At 51.3% G+C, this 27120-nt stretch overlaps 2 protein-coding genes across 2 annotated transcripts in view; both read right to left on the bottom strand.

The window, feature by feature from the left end:
- Window positions 1-27120, bottom strand: part of LOC132465761 (protein NYNRIN-like) — a 116857-nt gene that overhangs the window by 50871 nt on the left and 38866 nt on the right. The gene's annotated exons all lie outside the window — the stretch shown is intronic.
- On the bottom strand, window positions 13627-26078 carry LOC132459892 (uncharacterized). The gene is made up of 3 exons (XM_060054750.1): window positions 25972-26078; window positions 14124-16062; window positions 13627-13817 (listed from the first exon to the last, which is right to left on the bottom strand). Exons 2-3 carry the CDS (start codon window positions 16003-16005, stop codon window positions 13627-13629), a joined length of 2073 nt encoding a protein of 690 aa, XP_059910733.1. The 5' UTR covers window positions 16006-16062; window positions 25972-26078.

The following is a 27120-nucleotide window of genomic DNA, read 5'->3' as shown; positions in this document are numbered from 1 at the left end:
TCGTTATTCACATGTGAAACAATTTGGTATGGACGTCATATTAAAACCCATGTTAGATGACCTAAAACAGCTTTCAACTGAAGGCTTCATTGTAAGCGTCGGTGGAAAGGAGCACAAAGTTTATGCTGCTTTAGCAACTTTTTCAGCTGACAATCTGTCAGCACATATGATTGGTGTGCTGCATGTGTTTTAACTCGGGTCGAATTTGTCGTTACTGTATGGCAGCTCATTCAGAAATTAATCACAAATTCCAGGAAGATAGTTTTGAAGTCCATGTGAACAACTGAAGTCCACAAATATCATCTCCAGTTTGTCCAGCATACCCGGGAAGATACTGCTTTGTACGGTGTACATGGCCCTAGTTCATTTGGTGCACTAAGTTATTTTGATGTAACCAAGTCTCTGCCTCCAGACATCATGCACGATATGTTGGAGGGAGTTTTACCTCTGACAATGAAGCATGTTATTCGTGAAGCACATAGACAAAAGCATATAACTATAACTGAGCTAAATGAAGAGCTTCAAAAAATCTGTATAGGTCAGAATGACAAGGCCAATAAGCCTGTGCTGTTGTCTGAAAGACTTCTCCAGACTTCAGGTATCGTAGGAACAGCTACCCAAAAATTATTATGTAGAGATATTGCAGATATTGTCATGGCCACTAAAGTGAGGAAAGATGATCTAGCATGTCTTGAATTACTTGTACACGCATTCCTTTCTGAGATGACAGAGGTATTTGGAACGGTTTTAACACCTAAATGTCACTTTCTTATACATTATCCTCGACTTATGTTAATGTACGGTCCTCTTCGTTCTCTTTGGTGTATGAGATTCGAAGGCAAGCATCAGTATTTTAAGAATCGGACTAATAACTGTCGAAATTTTAGAAACATAACAGTGACACTGAGCAATCGTCACCAGCTCAAACAATGCTTGGAATTTTCCTATATCAATCTATTGGGTGATTTTCAAAAAGTGCCTGGTAGAAGTGTGAGCACACCATTATTGTCTCTTCCTATTGATCTTCAGACTGCTCTAAAAGTAAATTTGAACTTCAGAGATTGCTGAGTTCTTCAAGGAAAGTGGTCAAATCCAAAGGAATAGCTTTTAAGAGAGTTTATTTGGTATCTCGTATTTTCGGTATGGTAAACTGAGACTACGAAGCAAGGAGAGATTGAAGATGTATCTAAGCACGTGCGAGCGTCTCCTAGCTGATCAAAAACATTAACCCATGTATGTCTAATAGCTGCCAAGAAGATTCTGAAGACAAGCTCGAACTGTAGGCTGTTATGGTCTGAACAGCGCGGTCCGGAAGTAGTGGGAGGAGCCGATGTGAGGTAACCCTCGGCTTTCTCGCCTGGTCTGTGGTGCTGCCTTCTGTGGCTAAAGTATTTATTGCAGCCTTCAGTAAGGTCTTGCTCCCCTTGTGGCTATGTATAGTATTTACGGCTTATATGTATGGTCCTACTCCCTAGTGGTTAAGTGAGGGAAATACAGCTTGTGTTCTTAAAATCTGTAACAAGATTTAGAATTGGAGGGCAAAGTAATTCAGCGTGTCTCCGAAATGACTGTAAACAACGTCAAGTATGCTGTTAGAGATGTGTTCACGTTAGACCTTTTGCATGTTGAAAAAATCCCTGTGTTTGGGCAGATCAAATACATTCTTAACATTGATACTATGTGGGTGCTTTGCAGTAAAATGTTGATTCCATTGTCCTTTGACATTTCCATGCATATCGTGTAAAAGTAGACGGTGAGTGGATTTTGCTCAAACCTGGAGATGAGCTTGACTCACTCACATCACTTGACACGTACACAGTTGATGATAATTTGTATGTTGGATTGCGACATTTTGTTTAAATACTTGGATTGTTTTCCATTCAAAACTGATTTATGAACGGCTCATTGAGCCTGATGCTTTCAGTTTTGAGTTAAAGCTCTGGGGCCGTATTCACAAAGCATTTTATCTTACCGCTAGGAGTGCTCCTAACTCGCGCTAAAACATTTTACGTAGGAGTTTTTTCTTAAAAGTTATTCACAAAGCCGCTGAGAAATACTCTTACTAAGGATAAATCACAAAGAGTGAACTAAGAGTGACGCGCCGTTGCTATGGATTACGTCAATTCTCGTGCACGAGTTTAGAAGCAGTCAGTTCGGTGATTGGTTGTTCAGACGAGCCCACTGAATCACCGAAAAACAAGGAAATAGCCTAGGCTAGAAATTAATTCCTATTAAGGAGTTATAGTGCAGTTAGCAGAAAAAACAATGACAATTTTGTGCAGACCACGATAATGACGTTGTAGCCTGCACGTTCAAGAGAGAGAGAAAGCAAACAATAAAAATACGTAAAATTGAAAAGAAAATAAATGTTATGAACTACACAAGTGTTGACTGATTTGTGCCAAGGTGTTTACCTAAAATGTGTTTTCAAAGTGATCCCTAAATGCCGGCCAAATTCATTGTCATGTTGATCGCCATCATCATCATCATCGTCTGGCTGTGGAATGTTCCTCCGCTTGCAGAGGTTGTGTAGAATGGCACATACGGTAATGACTGTGCTTGCCCTCTCTGGGGTGAGGCGTATTTCGCCGTGGAGGACATGAACCGACGTTTCATCTGCCCAATTCCTCTCTCCACAACATTTCGTGTATGTTTGTGTGCTCTAGCATATATGGAAGAAATCAGTAAACAATAATAAATATGGATTCAACAAATAAAAGGCGTCAAAGAGCCAATACGATGTGTTTTACACGCAGGACTAAGCGTAATATGCGTAATCACTTACATGTTATACTTTAACTGTGCTCCCGGTTGTGGATTGAGGTAGGGTGTCTAGAGCCACGTCTTGCATGGATAGTCACTGTCTCCCAGCAAGTGACACCCAACTGGTACATCTCAAAAAGCTGCCTCAGACCGCTCTCCATTAAAATGCGCGAATCATGGGTAGCTGAAGATACAGGCCACTTTGCAACAACATCCAGTAGGCTATGTTAAAATTTGCATCAAAAACAACCTGCGTGTTGATGGAATGCACTTTCTTCCTATTGACGAACACGTCCTCGTCTTTTGATGGCGCAATTATTTTTATGTGCGTCCCGTCAATAGCACCGACCACACCGGGCATACCTGCAATTGCCATGAAGTTGGCTTTGATCCTGTGTTATTGTTGAATGTCCAAAGGAAAGTTTATGGCACGGCTGACTGATGGTTGCGATATTTTTAAATCGTCGGCATTGCAAAGTTGCATTGCACCTGTTGCTAAATAACGTAGTATGGCCAAACATTTTATTTCGGGACTAATCTGATTATTCCTGTTAGTCGGGGATGTTATTGCATTGCGATTAACTCCACAACAAGTTTAATACCCTAACATTTCGTCTCGCAGGCATTTACGATTCTTTGTGAATAGGTCTTACTGAGTTAGGAGTCCCCTTGAGGACTTTTAAGCTCTCCTAGACTTAGGTGCTACTTTTAGGCCTAAAATACTTTGTGAATTGCTCTTAGTGAAAAAAGTTAGGAGTCCTAAATTTAAGAGTGACACGCCCATTATTTTTAGGAGTTACTCCTAAATTCGCCAGTTAGGACCTACTTTTAGCCCTAAAATCCTTTGTGAATACGGCCCCTGAATTTGAGTTATTAAGTAATTTTTTTTTCTGTTTTAACTACTGTAATTTGTATTAAAAAAATAAACATGTATTCTGAATAATTGTAATTGGTTTTGTCTTTGAATTTATGGGTATACTTTTGCCTCCTTAAGGTACATAATGGCATGTCCCCCCAGCTGTACCTCATTAGGGACCAATTCTGTACCTTTCCAATGGGTACATTTTTGTACCAGCACATAAAGGTAAATTTTTTGTCACTAGGTACAGAAATGTTCTTTTAGAGGTACAGACAAGAAGGTACAAATATGTACCAATGTTTAAGGTACAGTATTGTACCATGCTAAGGTACCACTGGGGGGACAAAGCATTTGTACCCTTTTCGGACCATTCCTGTACCTTGATTTCTTAGTGTGTATAAGTTAGGTTTGACATGGCGCCAGGGAGCAAGTTCACTCTGTTCCTATCTTGTGTGCTTTTTCAAGAGTAAAGCTCACACGTACACCATCGTTCTGTATGCATAATGGTCAATGTATGTTCAAGGGTAAAGCTGTGACCTGGAAAAAGATGCTATGTAAATCAACATTTGTGGTTAATGAATGGTCAAGGGTAAAGCTATGAGGGGCCGCCTGGGACAGAATTCATACTTGGTCTTACACACACTATTATAATCTCGCATATACACCACTATACTCATACACACACACTATTAAACTCCTTTTACATGTAAGTATGAGAGTGTGTAGTCGTGTATGTGAGAGAGAATAGTAGTGTATGTGAGAGTATGGTAGTGTTTGTGAGAGAGAATAGCAGTGTATGTAAGATAGTATAGTAGTATATGTGAGAGAGTATAGTAGTGTATGTAAGAGTATAGTAGTGTATGTAAGAGAGTATAGTAGTGTGTGTAACGCCTCGTGCCCACTGCACCGTCAGTCAACGGACGTGGGAAGGCGTGGCTGACGGATGGGGGAGTAGTCTTTGCAGAGGCATCCGTCAGCCAATCAAATCGCTTCGCCGGGTTCTTCCCGCTTCTTCCTGCTTGTTGCGAGGCAAGATGACCCGCTTTCCCGCTTTCCAGTATCGTCAGAGCCCGAGTCGCGTCACAGTGCTTAAATGTGCATACGCGATCTGATTGGATGACGGAACCGTCGCTGCCGAAAAAGTTGAACATTTTTCAACTTTCTGACGGTGGCGAACGCTCCAACTAAACGGACGGATCCACAATGCATTGCGCGTCCGTCCCCATTCAAAGTCAATGGGCAACGGTCAACTGACGGAGGTAGTGGGCACGGGGCGTAAGAGAGTTTGAATGAAACGGAAGTGAGTTTGAATGAAACGGGAGAGAGTTTGAATGAAACGGAAGTGAGTTTGAATGAAACGGAAGGGAGTTTGATTCCTCAGTTCCTGATTGGCTGACAGAAGAAGCGGCAGCTTCTGTTCTGGCGGTCAAAATACTGCGCCACTTTTGTGCTCGCGATGGATAGAGAGAGACTCACAGAGGCTGTGGGTCTACTTATGCCCCGTTTACACCATCCCGCTAATGGCCGCTAATGGCCGATGGACCACCGATGTGGAAGTCGGGGTGATTCGGGTGACATCGGGCTAAAAATTTATGATCGGGTCAATTTATCGGGGTAGCATTTACACATACCCGATGTTATAACGATAACATAACGATGTATGCCAGGGAAGACACCCGAAGTGCGTTTGGCGTCATTTGACGTCATTTCGAATGACGCCAAACACGTCAAATGACGCGTTTGGCGTCATTTCGAATGACGCCAAACACGTCAAATGACGCGTTTGGCGTCATTTGGCGATTTTATAATAATAGAACGCCGGTTCTAAATGGGCGAAGTACCCTGTAATTATAAAAGTAGGACATCCATCCATCACCCCCTATTTATACCCAAGTGGCAGATTGAGGGTCTTCCTTAACACAATCTGGTCACTCACAATCGTTATTTGTCTAGGGTTCTCGAGGGTCTTTCGTGTGTTGAGGTTGCCGATATAAAGACGATAAAACACGATAAAGCGCGGAAGATTAACGAATATAGCCGATGTGCCCAGGAAAATTCCCGAACGATTTGCGATGTCTTACGTTGTACTCCCGTTCTATTCCCGATTATAGCCGATTAGCCCATAGCAACACCTGGTAACCGATTCTACCCCGATAGACCCAAAATTAACAAACATGTTCGTTCTTTGCCGATGTTGCCCGTTGTTGCCCGATCATTGAGCATTTCTTCCCGTTTCTTCCCGTTGTCTAACGATGTTCCCGGGAAGAGTAACAGTGTTTCCCGATGCAACCACGCTATTTGCCGATGTTATAACGATAGCTGCTGATTTAGCCATCGGGCACCATCGGGGCCCACTATCGGGTAGGTGTAAACAGGGCATTAACAACAATTTAGGAACTGGTGAGACATTGTCCACCATCTCTCGTCAATTAAACCAGGCCCAACAGAGCTCTGAGATGCAGAGATTATTCAGGGGTCAAACTGCAAATCCAGGCCCTGGCGCTTCTTGTTCTACCGGAGGACCCCATTACCAAACCAGACAGAATTTCGGCGGCTGGCCATCGAGATCCACCAGGGGGAGGTAGGTTGATTTAAATATAGCCAATGACTCTTTTACTCTTTTTACGTTTATTAACGTCCTCCTATCTGCAGTGTCTCCCCAAATTCCTGTTAGCATGGTCGTGACGTTAGCACTGACTAATCGCTAGTGCTAATGGCCACCGACATTACACGGGCCATTTTCCATTGATAACTCCGCTGTGTGAACAAACCGGTATCACGCGGTTTCGTGCTCATGCTCACATACTTTTATTTATTGAATCGAGTCCCAAAGCACGAGTGTCCGACTTTTTTCGTGCAGAACGCGAAAAAGTCTGGTTGAGGTCTTATTCGATTTTTATATCCGATAATGACTCTGCATGTAAACGCACTGACTGTATATTCAAATACATTTGACATTGACTTTCACCAGGAGAAAAAGCTAGCAGCAGCAGTTATGGAAGAATATTGGTAGTAGGCTACCCAGGCTTACCCAAAGTTGTTTGATTTCAAACACATTTAGTAATTTGCTATTCAATGCGCAGGTTGTTACAGTGTAGTTCTGCATTTATTGGATTTCGTCTATCTTTGGGTATGGAGACATCAGAGTATGGTGTTTACAGCAAGTCTAGTGCTAAATGAGAAAGCTCTAGAATTGGCTGGGTAGCTGGCCTAGCTGCTGAGTTGCAAGCATCTGGCTTGATGATGTTTCTCTTGCCATTAAGATGAATCATGATGCAAGCTTCTCTCTTATTTATGCATTTTCCTTCATTTATACAGTATGCACAATTTCATTTCAGATTGAGTTGTTGATTGCAGAACATATTGCCATTTGTATAAATCTACCAATATGCTTCAGTACAGTGAAGTACCATTGCTGAAGCTGCGGTGGCTAGCTGTGGCCTCAGGGTCTTAGGCTCCTCAAGGGGCGGTAACCCTCGGACACCGTGGTGGACACCGGTGGTCAGGGAAGCCGTCCGATTGAAGAAGGAGGCCTTCCGGGATATGATATCCTGGAGGACTCCTGACTCGGTTGCAGGGTACCGACAGGCCCGAAGGGCTGCAGCTGCTGCCGTGTCGGAGGCTAAGCAGCGGGTGTGGGAGAAGTTCGGAGAGGCCATGGAGAAGGACTTTCGGTCGGCACCAAAGTGTTTCTGGAAGACTATCCGGCACCTCAGGAGGGGGAAACGGGGAACCGTCCAAGCTGTGTACAGTAAGGAGGGGACTCTGTTGACCTCAACTGAGGAGGTCGTCGGACGTTGGAAGGAACACTTTGAGGAACTCCTGAACCCGAATAACACGCCCTCTATGTTGGAGGCAGAGCTCGAGGTTGATGGTGTTTCGTCGTCAATTTCCCTGGTGGAGGTCACTGAGGTAGTCAAACATCTCCGCAGTGGCAAAGCCCCAGGGATTGATGAGATCCAGCCAGAAATGCTAAAGGCTCTGGGTGTTGAGGGGCTGTCATGGTTGACACGCCTATTCAACATCGCGTGGGAGTCGGGTACAGTGCCAAAGGAGTGGCAAACCGGGGTGGTGGTTCCCCTGTTCAAAAAGGGGGACCAGAGAGTGTGTGCCAATTACCGGGGTATCACACTTCTCAGCCTCCCTGGTAAAGTCTACTCCAAGGTACTGGAAAGGAGGGTTCGGCCGATCGTCGAACCTCAGATTGAAGAGGAACAATGCGGTTTTCGCCCCGGACGTGGAACTACGGACCAGCTCTTCACTCTCGCAAGGATCCTGGAGGGGGCCTGGGAGTATGCCCATCCGGTCTACATGTGTTTTGTGGATCTGGAGAAGGCGTATGACCGGGTCCCCCGGGAGAAACTGTGGGAGGTGCTGCGGGAGTATGGGGTAAGGGGGTCTATCCTCAGGGCCATCCAATCCCTGTACTCCCAAAGCGAGTGCTGTGTTCGCGTCCTCGGCAGCCAGTCAGTTTCGTTCTCGGTGGGTGCTGGGCTCCGCCAGGGCTGCGCCTTGTCACCAATCCTGTTTGTGATATACATGGACAGGATATCGAGGCGTAGTCGTGGTGGGGAGGGGTTGCAGTTTGGTGGTCTGAGGATCTCGTCACTGCTTTTTGCAGATGATGTGGTCCTCATGGGATCATCGGCCTGTGACCTTCAGCACTCACTGGATCGGCTGGCGGCCGAGTGTGAAGCGGCTGGGATGAGGATCAGCACCGCTAAATCTGAGGCCATGACTCTTAGCAGGAAACCGATGGATTGCTTACTCCGGGTAGGAAATGAGTCCTTAGCCCAAGTTAAGGAGTTCAAGTACCTCGGGGTCTTGTTCGCGAGTGAGGGTACTATGGAACGTGAGATTGGCCGGAGAATCGGAGCAGCGGGGGCGGTATTGCGTTCGCTTTACCGCACCGTTGTGACGAAAAGAGAGCTGAGCCGCAAGGCAAAGCTCTCGATCTACCGTTCGATCTTCGTTCCTATCCTCACCTATGGTCATGAGGGCTGGGTGATGACCGAAAGGACGAGATCGCGGGTACAAGCGGCCGAGATGAGTTTTCTCAGAAGGGTGGTTGGCGTCTCCCTTAGGGATAGGGTGAGAAGCTCAGCCATCCGTGAGGAACTCGGATTAGAGCCGCTGCTCCTTTACTTAGAAAGGAGTCAGCTGAGGTGGTTCGGGCATCTGGTAAGGATGCCCACTGGGCGCCTTCCTTGGGAGGTGTTTCAGGCACGTCCAGTGGGGAGGAGACCTCGGGGAAGACCCAGGACTAGGTGGAGAGATTATATCTCAACACTGGCCTGGGAACGCCTCGGGATCCCCCCGTCAGAGTTGGTCAATGTGGCCCGGGAAAGGGAAGTCTGGGGCCCCCTGCTTGAGCTGCTCCCCCCGCGACCCGACCCCGGATAAGCGGAAGAAAATGAGATGAGATGAGATGAGACAGTGAAGTACATAAGCTGGACACTAGCGAGAAAATGGCCTATTGTTGTACTCTTATCAGTTATTTTACTGTAGATTACTTACTAACTGAACCTGGAAGGCTTCATTGTTTGTTTTTAATATTTAATAGAATCAATCATTGATCACATTGTGTGTCGATTTGTTTGGTAATGGCTGTATGTAATGTTTTCTTTTTGTAGACCTTCTACCCCAAACCACCCTACCTTCCTAAAGGATGTGATATTGTTACCAAGCTCATCTTGGGACCTAGTGTGTAAACATAAAACACGGAGAAAACTACATGATAGAGGCTTCATATTGAATGCATTCGAAATACACAAGTCCTGGAACAGCCGGACTGTCATCCTGGAGATAGAGCAAGCCGCTAAAGAAAAAATTCCTATGGATACAAGGTACTGATACTGGAATTTCAACATAATGCACATCATAAGCTATTCCATTGATGTATTTTAGCAAACTAATATTCATAATTTTCTACTCATTGTTACAGTATTGAACTGTTAATGGCTTGTGGGAACAATCTGGTTTCTTCAAAGCTGCACCGCGGTCAAGAACTTGGCGGCCTTATGCTACCCAAGATCTACAATCTACAAGGCAAAGGCTCTATATGTAAGGCCATCAAATTATCTGTGTAAAGTAAGGCATTAACATACAACGTCGAACAGTGTCAGATAGAACTTCAACACAACTGTGAAGAAGGCCCAGGGTTTTAATGATTTAATTTATGCAGAATATGATAGTTCACAACTTCACAGGGTGTTAGTATATAAAGGAGTTGGTCTCAGTTAATGTCATCTCGCATTGCTCTAGTTACCCTCTTTTGTCGCACACACACATTTTAAACACTGAACCAATTCACACAACCACACAGGACAGGGAGGTCCTAGAACAGAGCCATTCGACCATAGATCAATTATTGTACAATAAATTATGTACACATGCTCTCTTCGTAATGTGAATGTAGGCAAGAGGTTGTAATACTTCGGAAGTGGGCTAAACGGCAATCTTTTTAATTATTTTTATTGTGTTTTAGTTGGACAGCACAGACTCCGAGGACAGTATGGAGTTGGATGAAGAGGACAATAGATCAGCATCCAATGACCACAGTATGACTACTAGGGGAAAAAGCCGCAGAAGCCATATGCAGGTTCCTGTCAAAACAAGGGCTAGAGCCAACCAGCCCCCACCTAAAGTGCCCAGTGACCAGCCCCCACCTCAAGAGCCCCGTTACCAGCCCCCACAACAAGCGCCCAGTTACCTGCCCCCACCACAAGTGCCCAGTGACTTACAAACTGACAATTCAAAAACTCTGAACTGTCTTTCCTTTCATGTACTGGCTGATAATTTATCCAATTTGAAAACAGTTACTTGTATCTTCTTATGATATTTCTTTTACAGATTCAGTGCGTGTATATATATGCGTGTGTGTGTGTGTGCGTGCCATCTCTGGGGGAGGGGGGGCTTATGAATGGTTGCTCTCTATAACTATATTATGCTAAAATCTGACTTATGTGTTTCGTTGTAGATGCCGCGTCGAAGCAAGCAGTGTAACGCTGCGTTCACACCAAAAGATGCAAAAAGTTGCCGCGCAGCACGATCCCATTCAAAGTGAATGTAGAGACGCGTTGCGGGTTTGCTGCCGGACCACTTGCTGCCGAGAAAACCGGCAGCAAAATTTGATTTGCGGCGCGGCAAAATTTGATTTGCAGCGCAACACGCCCGTGCCCGGGCACGGGCGGCTGGCGCGTTCACGTATTTTTCGGCGCGACAAATGCTGCTCGAGTAGAAATATTTGAACTTTTCGGCAGCAAACGCGTGATGACAGACAATCAGCATTCAACAGCGTTGCCACTGAGTGACATGCCGTAACAGCCAATCAGTGATACTCCCTTGGAGTGACCTAGAGTTCACTACCTGATCCAGATCAAACCGCTAAAATGGAGGAAAAGCTCATCATTTCAGTCTCCGCATTCCCGGAGATCTTCAACACCACCTTGGCCAGTTATAAGGACCAGACGGTCAAGGCCAAGGCTTGGCTGAAGGTGAGCCAGGAGGTCGGGCTAACTGGTAAGTCTTTTTGAATTTACTTTACTTTAAAAGTTACTTTATTCCAGCTATCAATTGAACCAAGCTAGTTAGTGAGCAGTTAGCATTCAACAGTTCAGTTCGAATTACACAGCGTAGGCTTTTTTCTTGTCAGAGGAGGAATGCCGACGAAAGTGGAAGGTCCTGAGGGACACCTACCTCAAGGAGAGACGCAGGCAGGAGGCAGGAAAGAGGAGTGGGTCAGCAGCAGGCCCGTTGAAGACGTGGAAGTACTCTGCAATCCTGTATTTCCTCTGCCCATTTGTTACTCCGAGGGAGACCAGTAGTAATATGATGCTGGGTGTCGAGGTAGACGAGGGATTGCAGACTACCCAGTCGGGGACCAAGGTTCAGAGGCAGCAAGAGGGACAGCGAGTGACCTAGGAGGTTGATCGATAAGTGAAGACACACACGCACGCCCATACACAGCATGATTTGTTCTATAGATTGATAACTACCTCTTGACACCTCATAAGATCTAAGCTGTGAGGAGCCGGAGGCTGCTGCTGCTGTTGGGAAAAACGGTCTGTCTAGCTACTGGACCAGATAAAATGAGACGGAGAGGTAATAAAGTCTATCGGCACGAGGACCTTGGATTTATTAAGTAAAGTGGCAACGGTTATACAGAGTCATAAAGCGTGAGAAATCGAATATGTCTAAGTCCCTAATCAGCGCTGATGGTTCGTCCAGAGCTTCGCCTCCGTGGAAGGTCTGCTGCAGAAGAAGGAATGAGTTCCTGTGTGATACACTCTTATGCTGTATCTTCCTCTCGATGAGGTGTGTGCGTTTAAGATGTGTATGGTTCTGTGTGTCTTTGGTTGACCTTGCCTCCCAGGCTCTAGTGTATGCATGTATATCTTCTTGTGTTCCTCCTGACGGGGGAGAGTCTCACAGAGTCTCCTGCTTGTGGCCCTCCCGTTCTGAGGATGAAACGGTGCATTGTCTGAGTGTTTACCATTTGCCGGGAGGAGAGATGGGGCCTTGGTTCTGGCCTTCACCTGACCATGTTCTCATGTGTGTGTTATGTGTTAAAAATGGACTATATTGTAACGTGACAGCCATGTGTTGTGCTCCTCAAGCTAGGGTGGGAGTTAGCTATATTTATAATGTACATGTGATGTGCTCAGCAGGTTATTTTGCCCAACATATCCCCCTCAAGTCGTCGCAAGACGACTTTTACTCAGGGGTACGAGGGATAGGACTTCAGCGCGGGACTACCATCATAACACTTTTTAAAAACAACAGAAAGAAGGCAAAATGATCATAAAAACAAACAACCATGAGCATGGGACTAAAATAAGTCGCTGGACCGGGTGTATGGGGAACCACGTGGGAGAAACGCCACCCATGCTTCAAACATGGGTGTGCCATACACACCCCACCTAGGGGGTGGCATCCACCCCGGCCTTACATCACGAACAGACAATACCAAGTAAAGTGGCAGCAGGTAATACACAAAAAACAAACATACCACAAGCATACAATAATACAAAAAACAAATATCAAACGATACCCAAAAACAACAACAACAACCAACAACAAAACTAACACCAAACCCTAACAATAACAAAAAACAAATGTCAAACGATACCCAAAAACAACAACGACAACCAACAACAAAACTAACACCAAACCCTAATAATAACAACGAAATGCAACAATAAAACAAACAGTAAACAATAAACAAAAATGCAACAATCACACAAATACTACACAATAACAATCACAGGAAAGAAATGCAACCATGAAACGTGTCCCTAAATAATATTAATAATAATAGAAAGATATGAGGTAGATAACGAATGGCAATCCCCCTCAACCCATCCCCAGATGACCAAACACTAAGGATGTGAGGAGGAGTTAGCTGGTCGTGTAACAATAAGCAATCACACGCACGGGGTATTCGGGGCAGGCCCGGGGCACGGGAACAACTGAAACCACGGAATAGTCCTGAGCGTCATCATGGGCAGGTGGTCGCAAGGCGCCACCTGAGCGTTAAACCCTTTTATTCAACTGCGCTCAGGACCTCATCTGATAACCGGGCAATCAAGGCCCCTGGAATCTCGCCCGTGTGTATCCCCGAGCTCCATCTAGTGGGACAGCGATATACACAACAACATTTATGTTCCCGGCGTCGGTTGCGTAGACGCGGGCATAGATATGGGAGCGGCTAAAAACAGTGAAGCGTACAGAAGCGAATACAGCCAGGGGCGCCCTCAAGCCTTAAGGGAACGGGCCGCAGCCCCTGGTACCGGAACGCAGATCCCTGGTCCGGGCGACGTGGGCGCATCAGGTGGGAGGGGGGGTGGTGCCGTTGGCGGGGACGGGAATGGGGCAGGCCACCTGGAGAGGTTACTAGCACGTCACAGGCGGGGGTATGGGAAGGGGGGTGTGGTGGTGGGGTTTCAGCATACGGTGGTGGAAACAGGACGCCGGGGCCGTGCACCTGGAGAGGCCACTAGCACTCACGGGTAGGCGTCCGGCTCGGCGGGGACACAGTCGATGGGGAGGGTTGGGAGTGTGTAGGGGAACTCGTACTCAAAGTCAGGGGTTGCAGGGCGAGGGAGGCCATACTCACAGTCAAATTTTTCAGGCACCATCTGGTCGTCCAGGGGAAGCTCGTCCAGGCAATCCAGAAGGGGCATGAGGGGGGCTGCTTCGGAGTAGGGAGGGGGCTGTTGTTTCTCCTTCTCGAGGGCCGTGGTGATGAGGCGTGAGCAGAGGGTGCGGGCACAGGGGATGCAGCAACATCCGCAGCAGACCACAATCCCGACAAAGCAAGCCAGGGATGACAGGACGGCCATGAGAAGGCCTTTCCACTTGCCGAACATGTCCGTCATCCATTTCTCCATGGGGTTGTCGATCCCAGAGTCCTCTGCCATCTGGACGGAAAGAGCTCGAAGGCCGGCCAGGGCCCTTGTCACCGACCCGTCAGGGGCCGTGTTGTTGGGAATGAAGGTGCAGCATTGAGCCCCAAACATCGAACAGACCCCCCCTTTCTCGGCCAACAACATGTCCAGGGCTAGACGGTTTTGATACGCCATTAGAGAGGTGGCGGCCAGTTGTGAGGCCAAGCCTTCTACCGCGTCGCGAGTCAGGTTGGATAGGCGCTGGACGTTGTAGTGAATGTAATTAATGCGATCTACGTTTTTGTTGGGGGTGATTGGAATTATGGCAGAGATAAGGGGTATGTTCTCGAAACCCGCGGCTATCTGGTCTGCTAACTTAAACTGATTTGGAACGCCCCGGGGAATGCCTATGCTATCCATGTACGTGGGGGTGTTCTTGGTTAGGTCAAAGTGGTCGGTGAGAGCGGTGTCGCGGCGGTGTCGAGAGGTAGTTTGGTCGGGCCCGGTCGAACCCCGGGTAAAGAGCGTGACGGGCATAAGTAGGCGCACTATAATGCAGGTTCCGGACCATTGTGCCGGGAGTGTAAGTCTAAGGGTGAATTTGTCACAGGACCAGAATAGGTCTTGGCGTCCCAGGCCCGGTTCGGTCATGTTGGGCCAAAGCGTAACGTTCGTGATGGAGTGGCACCACGACGGTGGTACCGCCCCAACATTTACCGCACCGACCCTGGTGATGCAAGAGTGGGTGTACTCCCCAGGGGAGTACACTGGGGGAATCGAGTCGTTAAGGCCGGGTGGAAACAGAGAGCTAAGGAGGCCGCAGCCGGCCGGTTTGGGGGTAACAAACAGAGCTAACATGCAGTGAGAACCGATGGGGTCACTGGTAAAGTCGAACAGTACTGGGGTCGAGATTAGATGGGGGCGAGCTGACGCACAGGCTACGCAGTCGGACAGCCCCTGGAATCGGACAGTAGCAGCAATCCAGCTAAGCCATGCATTATCGTCTGCGTAGCCGGTCGCGAGCGCGATGGAATCGTGGGTGGGGAGCCGCCCCACGGAATCTAAATCAAAAATCGTAACCGGGCCGTCGCGAGTCATTATGGGTCGGACCGGGGGTTTAGGAGTTGTCGCGTTGGCCCTGGAGGCTGGTGCGGTGGGTGTGGTGGGGGCCTTTCTGAAATTTATTTTTAACAACGCCGTCGTGTCCGGGCCGGACTGGGATACCCCGAACACGAGATAGGCAGAGTCCGTATTTACCCCGCACGCCCGGGTCGACCCTAACGTGGGTTTGCCCCAGCCTTGGTACGGGTTGCTGGTAATGTTCCTGAGGGTAAGGGTGATTCTGCCGTTGCCTCCCGAGAGGAAGCCGTTCGCCTGTAGTGCGGCCGTTACGACCGGCCTGGGGAGAGTCTGAGAGCGGTTAGTCACATAGTACCCCTGGTGCCTCCCCGTCATCCATAGTACATTTCCCCATCCTCGACACCAGCTCTGGCTGTTGTCCGGGGACGTCATTACCCCGTTGCCCTGGACTCCCGTGAAGGAGCCCTTGGGAGCATCGCAGATGTATGCATCGTACTTCTCCCAGGCTGCGGGTCCGCCTACGCACGGAACGACGTCGCATAGGAGGAAGGTATAGGCGGCGCTGGAACCATAAGTATAGGTTAGGGATAGCCCACCGTATTTGTTGAGGCAGGGGTCGCCGGGGGACTTGGCGGCTTGCAGGGGTGTCTGTCTCTTGCGGCGGTGTGGACCCTGGGTTGGGGGTCCCGATGAGGGTTGTATCGTCGTAGACGGGGGAGTGATGGTGGAGGACCTCCCCGGGATGGCTGTATGGAAGTCCATTCCCCACAGGATGAAGAAACCCATCATAGCCCCGGTTATTCCTACCATGCCGATGATGCAACGTCTACTGGTCCGGGCTTCCTGTGGCGTCAGTGGTGGTCTCATGGTGCAGCCGTGCGAGGTCGCGTTGAACGGTAGCCAGGGTGCGGTCATGCGGGTTGTCGGCCTTGCGGGTGGTAGACAGATGGTGCCAGCGGGCGCCGCTCCTTCCTGAAAGGGAGACAGAGAAGGGGGTGGCCAGAAGTACCTTATAGGGGCCTTCCCACCGTGGCTGAAGGCATTGTCTCTTGTGGACCCTGACCCAGACCCAATCCCCGGGATTGACGAGGACGGGGTCGGGATCCGCGGGGTTCGGGAGGGAGGTGACCTGTGTGTACAAGGCTCGGGAGGCGAGAGTCAGGGCTTGTACATATTCTAAGAGTGCTTCATCATAATGGTCCAGTACCGGGCCCCTGGGGGGAGAATGTGGCCCGGGCATGGGCCTACCTGTCACTAACTCGAAGGGGCTAAGCCCGCACCGGGAGCTAGGATGGGAGCGCACGCTGAACAACGCCAATGGGAGAGCTTCTATCCAGTTCATCTTTTTCTTAGAGGCGTAGCCCGCTAGCTCCTCCTGCAGCAACTGTTGCTGCTGGGGACCTGTGTCCCCAGGGTGAACTGCCTTCGCGATCACGCTCTTGAGAGTCCGGTTCGCCCTTTCCACCAGGCCCTGGCTCTGGGGGTGGTAGACGGAGCCAAACCGGTGTGCTATTCCTAACGCGGCCTCTACCTCCTGTAATTTGGCGTTAGAGAAATGCGACCCGTTGTCTGAGCAGAGTAGCTTGGGGTAGCCCCAACGGGGAATGATGTCATTTAGCAAAATTTTGACTACGGACGCGCTGTCTTCACGTTTGGTGGGGAAGGCCTCTACCCATTTGGTAAATCTATCGACAATCACCAGGAGGTAGCGTCTCCCCTGCGCGCGGTTGTCCGGCCCCATGTCAGTGTAGTCTATGTAGAGTTCTTGGAAGGGTAGTTGGGGAACGGGGAAAATTCCTCTGGGTGGTTTGTGGGTTGGGCGTGGGTTATGTATTTGGCAGGCGTGACAGTCCTTGATCACTTCCTGAATGCTGGCTTTCATTTCGGGGTGCCACCAGTCTCGCCGGATTGTCTCCATTGTTGCGGTGGTGCCCTGGTGGGTGCGGGAGTGGTGTGACCGAGCCATGAGAGAGAGAGCTCGGGAGCTGAGTGCCGGTTTGCCATCCGAGTAGCGGTAGATTTCAGATTCGTCTTGAGTGCATCCTCGTGCGATCCAGCAGCTCTTCTCGTAAGGACCGGCGTGTTCTTGCATCTCGCCAAGGTATATCAGGAGGTCGCTCATGCTCCTCGGGTATGGTTCCCCGTCCAAGGGGTCCAGCAGGGAAAGGACTAGCGGTGGTGTGTAGCCCCCCGCCTTCTTGGCGGCGGCATCGGCGGCATTGTTACCGCGGGTGATCAAGGAGTCTCCTTTTGTGTGGCCCTGGCACTTGATGATGGCCACAGATTCTGGTAGCTGGATGGCGAGGAGTAGGCGGACGACGAGGTCCCTGTGCTTCAGGGGCGCCCCTGTGGAGGTCAGCATACCCCGCCTTTCTGCTTGGGTGGCGTTGAGATGGCAGAGCTCGTACACGTAGTTGCTGTCGGTGTAAATGTCGAGGCGTAGGCCCTTCGCGGCTTCGAGGGCTACGACCATAGCCGTGAGTTCAGCCCTTTGGGCCGAGGGATACTCCGGGAGTATCCCCGAGTGTCTGGTGTGGCAGACCCCTGTCGGCCCCTGTTCCACCACCGCCCAAGAGGCGATGTTGGTCCCCAGGGCATCCTTGTAGCAGCAGCCGTCAGTGTACCACACTGCTTTGGGTGTTTCCAGGGGTGATCCTTTGAGGTCTGGTCGTGCTCGGAGTTCTGAGAGGATACGAGGCGTGCAGTTGTGGGGGGTGCCGTCCGTGTCTGCGGGATACTCTCCGGTCATATTCACTCCTTTTGTTGAGTAGCTCACCGAGGGGTCCGTCAGGGCTTCGGTCAGCCGGATCTGGGTGATGGCGGTCGACAGGGTGAAGAGCGAGCTATCCACCGCTGCCTTAACTCCGTGGGTGGTGTGTACCACCGTAGGGTTGTTCATGGTGAGGAACTGTGTTTTTCGTAGGGCGATGGCGATGGCCATGAGATGTCTGGCGCAGTGAGGGAGTCCTAGGGCCGGGGTGGGTAGGGCCGAGCTGTGATAGAGGAGGATCCTTCGGGTGCCTGCCTTTGCCTGCCAGAGGGTGGCCGCTACATTTCCGTTCCTTTGTGTGACGTCCAGGTGGAAGGGGGTCGTATAGTCGGGGGCTTGGAGGGCGGCGGCTGAGTGGAGGGCCTGCTTCAGCTGATGGAAGGCGGTGTCCTTTCCTGTGTCCCATTCCAGCGGGGCCCGTAGGAGTCGGGCCCCGGCTGTGGTGACCATCTGGCGGAGTTCGGACGTCCGCTCTGTGAATTCCGGGAGGTACTGGCGGCTGTAATTGCACAGGCCCAGGAAGGCCAACATTTGCTGAACCGTGGCGGGTCTTGGGTAATTCAGGATGGTTTCTCGGGTGTCCTGGGTCATGTCTCTGGTATCTCCCCCGACCAGCCTTCCCAGGAATTTCACCGTGGTCCGGACAGCTTGTAGTTTGGGCCGCTTGACCTTGTACCCTGCTTTCCCTAGTGTCTTGAGCAGGGTCTTGGTAGCGTCCACACAGGCTTGTCTGGTGGGTGCTGCGAGCAGGATGTCGTCTACATATTGGACCATAACCACTCCGTCGGGAAGTACCGTGTCCTTGAGGTCCTTCCGCACACAGTCGTTGAATATGGTGGGGGTCGATCGGTACCCCTGGGGCATTCGGGTGTAGGTGAGTTTTTCTCCCCTCCAGGTAAAAGAGAAGATGTCTTGTGAGTCTTTGTCCAGGGGGATGCAGAAAAAAGCGTTGGCCAGGTCTATTGCAGAGAACCAGAGGTGTTCGGGGTTAACTACGTGGAGCGCCACCTGCGGGTTTGGCACCCTCTCTGGGGGTCCTTCCGTAGCGTCGTTCACTAGACGGAGATCGTGGGCCATCCTCCATGTGAGCCCGTCCGCTTTCTTTACTGGGAGAATCGGGGTGTTCCAAAGGGACTGAGAGGGTCGGAGGACTCCTGCCTCTTTGAGTCCCTGTATGGTGGCTGTGATCCCTGCTTCTGCCTCGGGTCTGACCTTGTACTGGGGCTGGTGAATCGGGGTTTGGTCGGGTTTGAGAGGTATGTGGATGTTGTGCTGGGGGGTAAACCCCATGTCGTAGGCGCCGGTGGCCCAGAGCTCCGGAGGGAGGTCGTCTAGCATGATCTTTACGTCGGGGTCTTCGGCTTCCCGGGGGCTGGTGGCGTCGACCTCCTCGGGGGCGAGCGGTCGTTCGCGCTCCACTCGTTCTGCCACCCCCCAGGAGGCCGTCCGGGGGAAGGAGATTCTGATCAAGCCTGTACCAGGGGCTATGTGTATGCACGGGTTGTCGGTGGAGGCCCACTCTTGTACTTGAGCCGCTCGGCGGACCATGGGCCCCAGCTTCATGGCCGTGTGGTGTTTGGCCACTGCCAGGGTCACGTGTGGTCGGGACTCGGGTTTGAGGCGGTACCAGTATTGTTGATCTGGGGTGAGAAGGGTGGGGGCCGCCACCCCTTCAGGTCCGACGTACATTGCTTCATAGTAGCACTTTTGGCCGGTTCCCTCCATTGTGTGTCTCCATTGTTCGTCGTAGCTTTCGTCTGGGTCTCGTAGAACGTTAAGGGTTGTGTGGAGGGGGTCGTGCGGTGGGTAGGAGTCCCCCTGTTGATAGATCCAGGAGGCCCATTCTCGATACGTTTCTTCTAGGGGCTTGAGTCCGTCCGGGGTAGTCATGTTCCGGATCCAATATATGTCTGACGGGGGGCACAGGGGCGGGGGTTCATGTACTAGCATCATCTGGAGGGGTTGGTCGGCTTCTGTCGTCATTGTAGTTCCTTCGGGGGAGCAGCTGATGTGGCAGTTGATCTTGCTCAGGATGTCTCTGCCCATGAGGTTGGTGGGACACTCAGGGGCATATAGGAGGGAGTGGTAGAAGGTTTGCCCTAGGATGGTGAGCGGCAAGGGGGTTGTGAGGGGGTTGTTCTTTTCTATTCCCGAGAACCCCATGGTAGTCAGGGTTCGAGTGGAGAGGGGTGGGATTTCATGGTTCAGGTTCCCGATGGTGGAAACTGTGGCTCCGGTGTCGACCATGAATCGAATCGGGGTCTGGTTTACGATTCCATCCACCATTGGGGCCCCCATTCCCAGGTTCACCACCTGGGTCCCTCTCGAGGTCCTCGGGTCCCGTCAGTATTGGCTGTCGTATCCCGGGTCCCTCCATAGAGGGTACATCGGGGTTCCGGGGTCTGGGGCCTGCGTCGATCCATTTCCAGGGTTACCGTAGGGCGGACCGGGTTGTGGTTGTTGGTCGTGCTGCATCCCTGGCTGTCTCGTCTGGGGGCAGTCCCTCGCCCAGTGTCCTAGGAGCCCACAAATGAAGCAGGAGTAGGACTGGGTAGGGTTTGTGTTTTGGCCCCGGCCCCTTCCTCTCCATTTGAGTCCGCCTCTAGGTTTGGACTGTTGGTTCTGGTACATTCCGGGGCCCGTCTGTGTCGCTGGGTTCGGGGGTGGGTATTGGTTCGGGGGTGGGTATTGGTTCGGGGGTGGGTATTGGTTCGGGGGTGGGTATTGGTGATAAGGGTACGGGTTCGGCGGGGGTTGGGACTCCCATGCTTGAGCGGGAGGGGCTTGCATCTGGGTCGGAGGAGGTCCGCTTGGCTGTACCAAGGGGTTGGGAGTGGGCGGCGGGGCCGGAGGCTGGGCCACTCCGAGGGGCATGATCTCGGAGGCGTGGTCTTTGTTGGACTCTTTCTTGTCCCGGTTGTGTTCCTGGGTGGCTTTCTTCACGTCCATGCGCAAGAGTCGTTTCTTCAGGTCGTGTTCTTCTTTGGCGTCGTCGTCTTCTCGGTCTTGCTCCAGGGTCACGTGGTGTGTAAGGGCCTCCTCCCAGTCCATGGCGTTCATTCTTCCGAGGCCAATCACTGTTTTGAGGCCTTCGCGGACCTTGGTACAGAGACCCGTTTCAACCGCGATCCGGAACATGGCTTCGGTGGCGTCGGAGGCTCCTGGTAGGGTTCCGAATCCGTCTTTCCATCGTTCGGTGGCTCTTGTAAGGTATTCGCCCGCTGATTCACTGGGTTTTCTTTTCAGGCCGGTCATGCATGCTGCTGAGTTCTGGGGTGGGTAGAGGCCCCTCAGGGCCTCCCACCATAGGGGGCGGAAGGGGTCGAAGGGGGAGTCGTCCGGCTCTCTGGTGGTTCTGGCCGTATTTTCCACGTCGTTGACTGCTCGGGGTCCTTCTCCTCTCATGAGGACCGCTCGGATGTCCCCCATGGTGAGCCGGTCGGCTGTGGTCAGTCGCTCGAGGTTCCTGATCCACTTGCCCGCTCCTAGTTTGAGCGAGGGAAGGTCTTCCACTACTCCCTTGAGGTCGCGGTGGGTCCAGGGAACGTACATTGGTCGTCCTCCAGGGGTGTCCATTAGTGGGTACATTAACTCTGGGCTTTCACTCTGGTCGCGGTTCATCCGGTGGCTGGGGGGTCGGTTCCTTTGGGACCCGGACTCTTGTGGAGTGCTGGTGGTCGTGATCGAGGTTCCGGTACTTCGGGCCCGTGATCTGCCCGGGCCAATTGTCCCGCGGATTGCGCCTCTTCCCCACCTCTGGTCTCTGCCTTCGTCCCTTTCCCGCAGCTGTCGAGACAGGAGATGGACTTCTGTCTCGATGCTGTGGGTCATTCTTTCCAGCGCTTCCTCTTTCCATTTTGCTCCCAGTGGGTCCCATTCCAAGGTGTCTGCATCATCATCATCTGTTTCTTCGTGTCTTGTGTGCCTCCCTTGGGGGATTCCGGAGTGTCTCCTCATTACTTCTATTGCTCCTGCCACTTCTGCTTCATCTCCTTTGGACGATAGGTTGATCAGGAAGGAGTCCAGGTCCAAAGCGCTGGCGCCGTGGGCGCCGATCCGCGTCCGTATCCTTTCAGCTTTCGGCTGGGCTCGCTCTGGTGGTGGTAGCCTGGTTTCGGGGGCTTGGCTGTAGTTCGAGGAGGGGGGTGTCCAGTTCTCGGCGCTGGGTGGTTCTTGCCCCAATGGCCCGGCTCTTCCGGGTATCATCGGGCATGGGGAGGGAGCTATCGTCGGCTTCAGGCTTTCCTTGCCTTGTGGATGGTCTCTCCTTGTGAAGTGGATCCCTTCTTTGGCTCGTTCTGGTTCCAGGGGGGCGGGGTTTTGCCAGGTCACCGTGACCGGGGACTGAGGTGTGGCGTGGGTTATTTCGATAACTGGGTGCATGAGATGGGGGGGCGCAGGGACCTGGGTGGGCAGGGGCGGGAAGTCGGTTGGGGCATAGGGAAAGGAGTACGGAGGTGGGCGGGTCTGCACATCGCCCTCCGGTAGGGAGGGATAGAGCGGAGCTGTCAGGCTCGGTTGGCCAGGGGTTGGATAGACTGGGGCTATCAGATTCGGTCGGGTAGGGGTTACTTGGTCCGCTAGGAAGGGGTTCCTGGGAGAGGGGGCTGGTTTTAGGGTGAGGGGCGGGAGGCAAGAGGCCAGTGCATTCAATACTAAGATTCTCTTTTGTTTTATCCGGTCTTGGGCTTCGAGTGTATCCGCTCGTCCCGCCTTGGTTCCGGCGTTGTCGCGGCGGACCTTTGCCAGTTCATACTGGTTGCCAATGTGCGCACGTATGGCGGCCCGGCCGGTCTGGTCGAGGGGTCCCATTCGGATCACTCCCTCCCTCTGCCAGGTTTTGATGTATACTTCACATCGGTCCTCCCATTTCTTCCGGTCTTGGCCTTTCAATATTCTCCCTGGTTCGGCGTTGAGGCACAACCAGCCCAGCGCTCTGGTCCGTTGCTCGTCTGACATCGTGGGTGTGTTCGCCGCTTCTTCTTGCAGCAACCTGGTATGGGGTGGTCGGGGTTGTGGACGCCTTTACACTGAAGGCCGGGTGTGGGGAGGTTTGTCTTTTTAGCTTTATTAGTAACTGGGATAATTCTTCCAGTAGGGGGCGCTGTAGTTGGGGAAGGGCAGAGTCGGAGTGGTCCAGTAGGGGGCGCTGTAGTTGGGGAAGGGCAGAGTCGGAGTGGTCCAGTAGGGGGCGCTGTAGTTGGGGAAGGGCAGAGTCGGAGTGGTCCAGTAGGGGGCGCTGTAGTTGGGGAAGGGCAGAGTCGGAGTGGTCCAGTAGGGGGCGCTGTAGTTGGGGAAGGGCAGAGTCGGAGTGGTCCAGTAGGGGGCGCTGTAGTTGGGGAAGGGCAGAGTCGGAGTGGTCCAGTAGGGGGGCGCTGTAGTTGGGGAAGGGCAGAGTCGGAGTGGTCCAGTAGGGGGCGCTGTAGTTGGGGAAGGGCAGAGTCGGAGTGGTCCAGTAGGGGGCGCTGTAGTTGGGGAAGGGCAGAGTCGGAGTGGTCCAGTAGGGGGCGCTGTAGTTGGGGAAGGGAAGAGTCGGAGTGGTCCAGTAGGGGGCGCTGTAGTTGGGGAAGGGCAGAGTCGGAGTGGTCCAGTAGGGGGCGCTGTAGTTGGGGAAGGGCAGAGTCGGAGTGGTCCAGTAGGGGGCGCTGTAGTTGGGGAAGGGCAGAGTCGGAGTGGTCCAGTAGGGGGCGCTGTAGTTGGGGAAGGGCAGAGTCGGAGTGGTCCAGTAGGGGGCGCTGTAGTTGGGGAAGGGCAGAGTCGGAGTGGTCCAGTAGGGGGCGCTGTAGTTGGGGAAGGGCAGAGTCGGAGTGGTCCAGTAGGGGGCGCTGTAGTTGGGGAAGGGCAGAGTCGGAGTGGTCCAGTAGGGGGCGCTGTAGTTGGGGAAGGGCAGAGTCGGAGTGGTCCAGTAGGGGGCGCTGTAGTTGGGGAAGGGCAGAGTCGGAGTGGTCCAGTAGGGGGCGCTGTAGTTGGGGAAGGGCAGAGTCGGAGTGGTCCAGTAGGGGGCGCTGTAGTTGGGGAAGGGCAGAGTCGGAGTGGTCCAGTAGGGGGCGCTGTAGTTGGGGAAGGGCAGAGTCGGGGTGGTCCAGTTTTGGCGGAGGGGGAGGTGTGGCTTGGGACTTAGTGAGAGAACTCAAAAAATGGCGGCTGTGGTGCTATAACTCTGTGTGACCTGTCTAACACACGAGAGCGGACGAGAGGCTAGGGGGCAACTTGGAGGAGGAGAAAAGGAGGAAAAAACAGGGGGGGAAGGAAGCAAAAACAACAACGGGGCCTAGAGACGTTATTCAATACATCCAGATATTCCTCATAGCCAATAATCGTTATCTATCTTTATTGATTAATCTGTTTCAACAGGCTAAATCGCCAACCAACGCGACAAAGAGATGTTGTTTAGTATCGTAGTTTATCTATGCGACAGGTCCAGTAGTAATTGTAAAGAAACACAGTAAAAGATATATCCTTTATCTTTGTCGACTTATCTAGGTCTGGTTTTAACGGGTCAAACAGTAGATTGAAGCAACGCAGTAAAAAAGTTATTTATCCTTGTCAATTTATCTAGGTCCGCAGGTTAAGCCATAGACCGAAGCAATACGTCAGAGAGACATTATTCATTATTATCAATCTGTCCATTCTTTCCTTTACCCGTTTTAACGGGCGAAGATAGAGCGGACCACGCATACACTCACTGACTCACTCACAGATCCTCTCTTTCACGCAGACGCACACAGACACACATCAACAGACCTTTCGTTCAGTCTCTCGCAGATGCACACAGAAACATATCATCAGACACTGCAAAATAGCGTTGAGCACAACAAAGCAAGCAAGCGCTGCACACATAGCGTTGAGCATAACAAAACAAGGGAACGCTGCACACACACACCCGGGTTATCATTGAATGATTTATTTCTATATTTAGCCGGCTCATAGATACGCTTGTTCTCTTTTTTTTTTTTTTTTTTCTCTGGGCCTCTCACACACACACACACACATAGTCTCTCCGTCTCAACCTCTCTCTCACTCGTGCATACACACACTGTCTCTCTGTCTCGCTCTCACCCATGCTCTCCTATTCTTCCACCCACGCTGACTCTCGTTCTCGACTCCATACACACGCACTTGCTCTCTGGTCGTGAAGGTGGGGGTGAGAGGTCTCTGCTATCCCTAGTCTGCGTCAGTTCAGGTGTCTGTCCGTCAGTCCCCGCATATGCAATGAATATATAGCTTACCACATAGAATTATTTAATATACAGACAAAGAAGGGGACTCTAACCCCCTCTGGGGGACTCCAACCCCCTTAATACACAGGTGGGGACTCTAACCCTCTTTACACAGGTGGGGACTCAAACCCTCTTTACACAGGTGGGGACTCTAACCCCACTCTGGTGGGGACTCTAACCCTCTTTACACAGGTGGGGACTCTAACCCTCTTTACACAGGTGGGGACTCTAACCCTCTTTACACAGGTGGGGACTCTAACCCTCTTTACACAGGTGGGGACTCTAACCCCACTCTGGGGGACTCCAACCCCCTTAATACATTGGTGGGGACTCTAACCCTCTTTACACAGGTGGGGACTCGAACCCTCTTTACACAGGTGGGGACTCGAACCCTCTTTACACAGGTGGGGACTCGAACCCTCTTTACACAGGTGGGGACTCGAACCCTCTTTACACAGGTGGGGACTCGAACCCTCTTGATACACTGGTGGGGACTCTAACCCTCTTTACACAGGTGGGGACTCTAACCCTCTTTACACAGGTGGGGACTCGAACCCTCTTTACACAGGTGGGGACTCGAACCCTCTTGATACACTGGTGGGGACTCTAACCCTCTTTACACATCAATAACTTGGCCATCGGTAGTCTTGTATCACTATGCCCGATTCTTATAGGCCCTATGGTCTCGAGGGTATTCTTTCACCATGCAACGAGCCGATATTCGATGTGTCACGCGTTCAGGGTCAATCGGGTTTATGGGGGAATGCTGGGATGGAGCTCTATTCGTCCCCACGAGATATCCCGTAGCGAACCGCTCTCACAGTCTCACCTCCTAATGTGGTTCCTATATAACTATGCAGAGTTTGGATTTTATCAACAGGTTCTGCCTACCTTTTGTTGGGCCCGAGGTGAGACTGCAGGAACCGGTCCGGTGCTCCGGGGTCCCGAGGTCGTGCCGCTCTCCGTCTCTCGTTTCCCAGTTGCGTGTTCAATTCAGAAAAAATTCACGTCGGAGGTCACCAAATTGCTGGGAAAAACGGTCTGTCTAGCTACTGGACCAGATAAAATGAGACGGAGAGGTAATAAAGTCTATCGGCACGAGGACCTTGGATTTATTAAGTAAAGTGGCAACGGTTATACAGAGTCATAAAGCGTGAGAAATCGAATATGTCTAAGTCCCTAATCAGCGCTGATGGTTCGTCCAGAGCTTCGCCTCCGTGGAAGGTCTGCTGCAGAAGAAGGAATGAGTTCCTGTGTGATACACTCTTATGCTGTATCTTCCTCTCGATGAGGTGTGTGCGTTTAAGATGTGTATGGTTCTGTGTGTCTTTGGTTGACCTTGCCTCCCAGGCTCTAGTGTATGCATGTATATCTTCTTGTGTTCCTCCTGACGGGGGAGAGTCTCACAGAGTCTCCTGCTTGTGGCCCTCCCGTTCTGAGGATGAAACGGTGCATTGTCTGAGTGTTTACCATTTGCCGGGAGGAGAGATGGGGCCTTGGTTCTGGCCTTCACCTGACCATGTTCTCATGTGTGTGTTATGTGTTAAAAATGGACTATATTGTAACGTGACAGCCATGTGTTGTGCTCCTCAAGCTAGGGTGGGAGTTAGCTATATTTATAATGTACATGTGATGTGCTCAGCAGGTTATTTTGCCCAACACTGCCTCTGAACCCATTCCACCACCACCAACTGCTGCTGTCACCACTCCTCCTATTGCCCCAGTTATGTCATTTAACATGAGAGAAATTACATTTATTTTATACATTTATTTTATGCTGCTGAATAGTTCTTCAAGGAAAGGGTTCAAATCCGGGATTGCTTTTAACTCACTTTATTGTTAAAGTAGGCATGTTTCGGTATAGTAACTGACTATGGAACGAAAGTCGAGGAATCGTGTTGAACACGTGTGAGAGATAATAACTTTAGCTACTTCGAGCCACGGGCAGAGGCCTGTGACCCTCCGCGGGTGTCGCTGAAAATCTCTGGCGCTCTCCACCTCGAGTCCACAGGTAGAGAACGTCAAGTGGGTGTGGCCTAT

This window comes from Gadus macrocephalus, chromosome 1, assembly GCF_031168955.1.
Source record: "Gadus macrocephalus chromosome 1, ASM3116895v1".
Taxonomy (NCBI): Eukaryota; Metazoa; Chordata; class Actinopteri; order Gadiformes; family Gadidae; genus Gadus; species Gadus macrocephalus.
The sequence above is the reverse complement of the archived record's forward strand: the minus strand, read 5'-3'. Positions and strand labels throughout refer to the sequence as shown.

Excerpts from the sequence above, each read along its gene's own strand:
- LOC132459892 (XM_060054750.1), bottom strand. The coding sequence starts at position 16,005 with ATGACCGCACCCTGGCTACCGTTCAACGCGACCTCGCACGGCTGCACC. Across the intron at positions 13,818-14,123 it reads GATGTTTGGGGCTCAATGCT|CAGCCCCCCTCATGCCCCTT; the intron begins GCACCTTCATTC and ends CCTACTCCGAAG.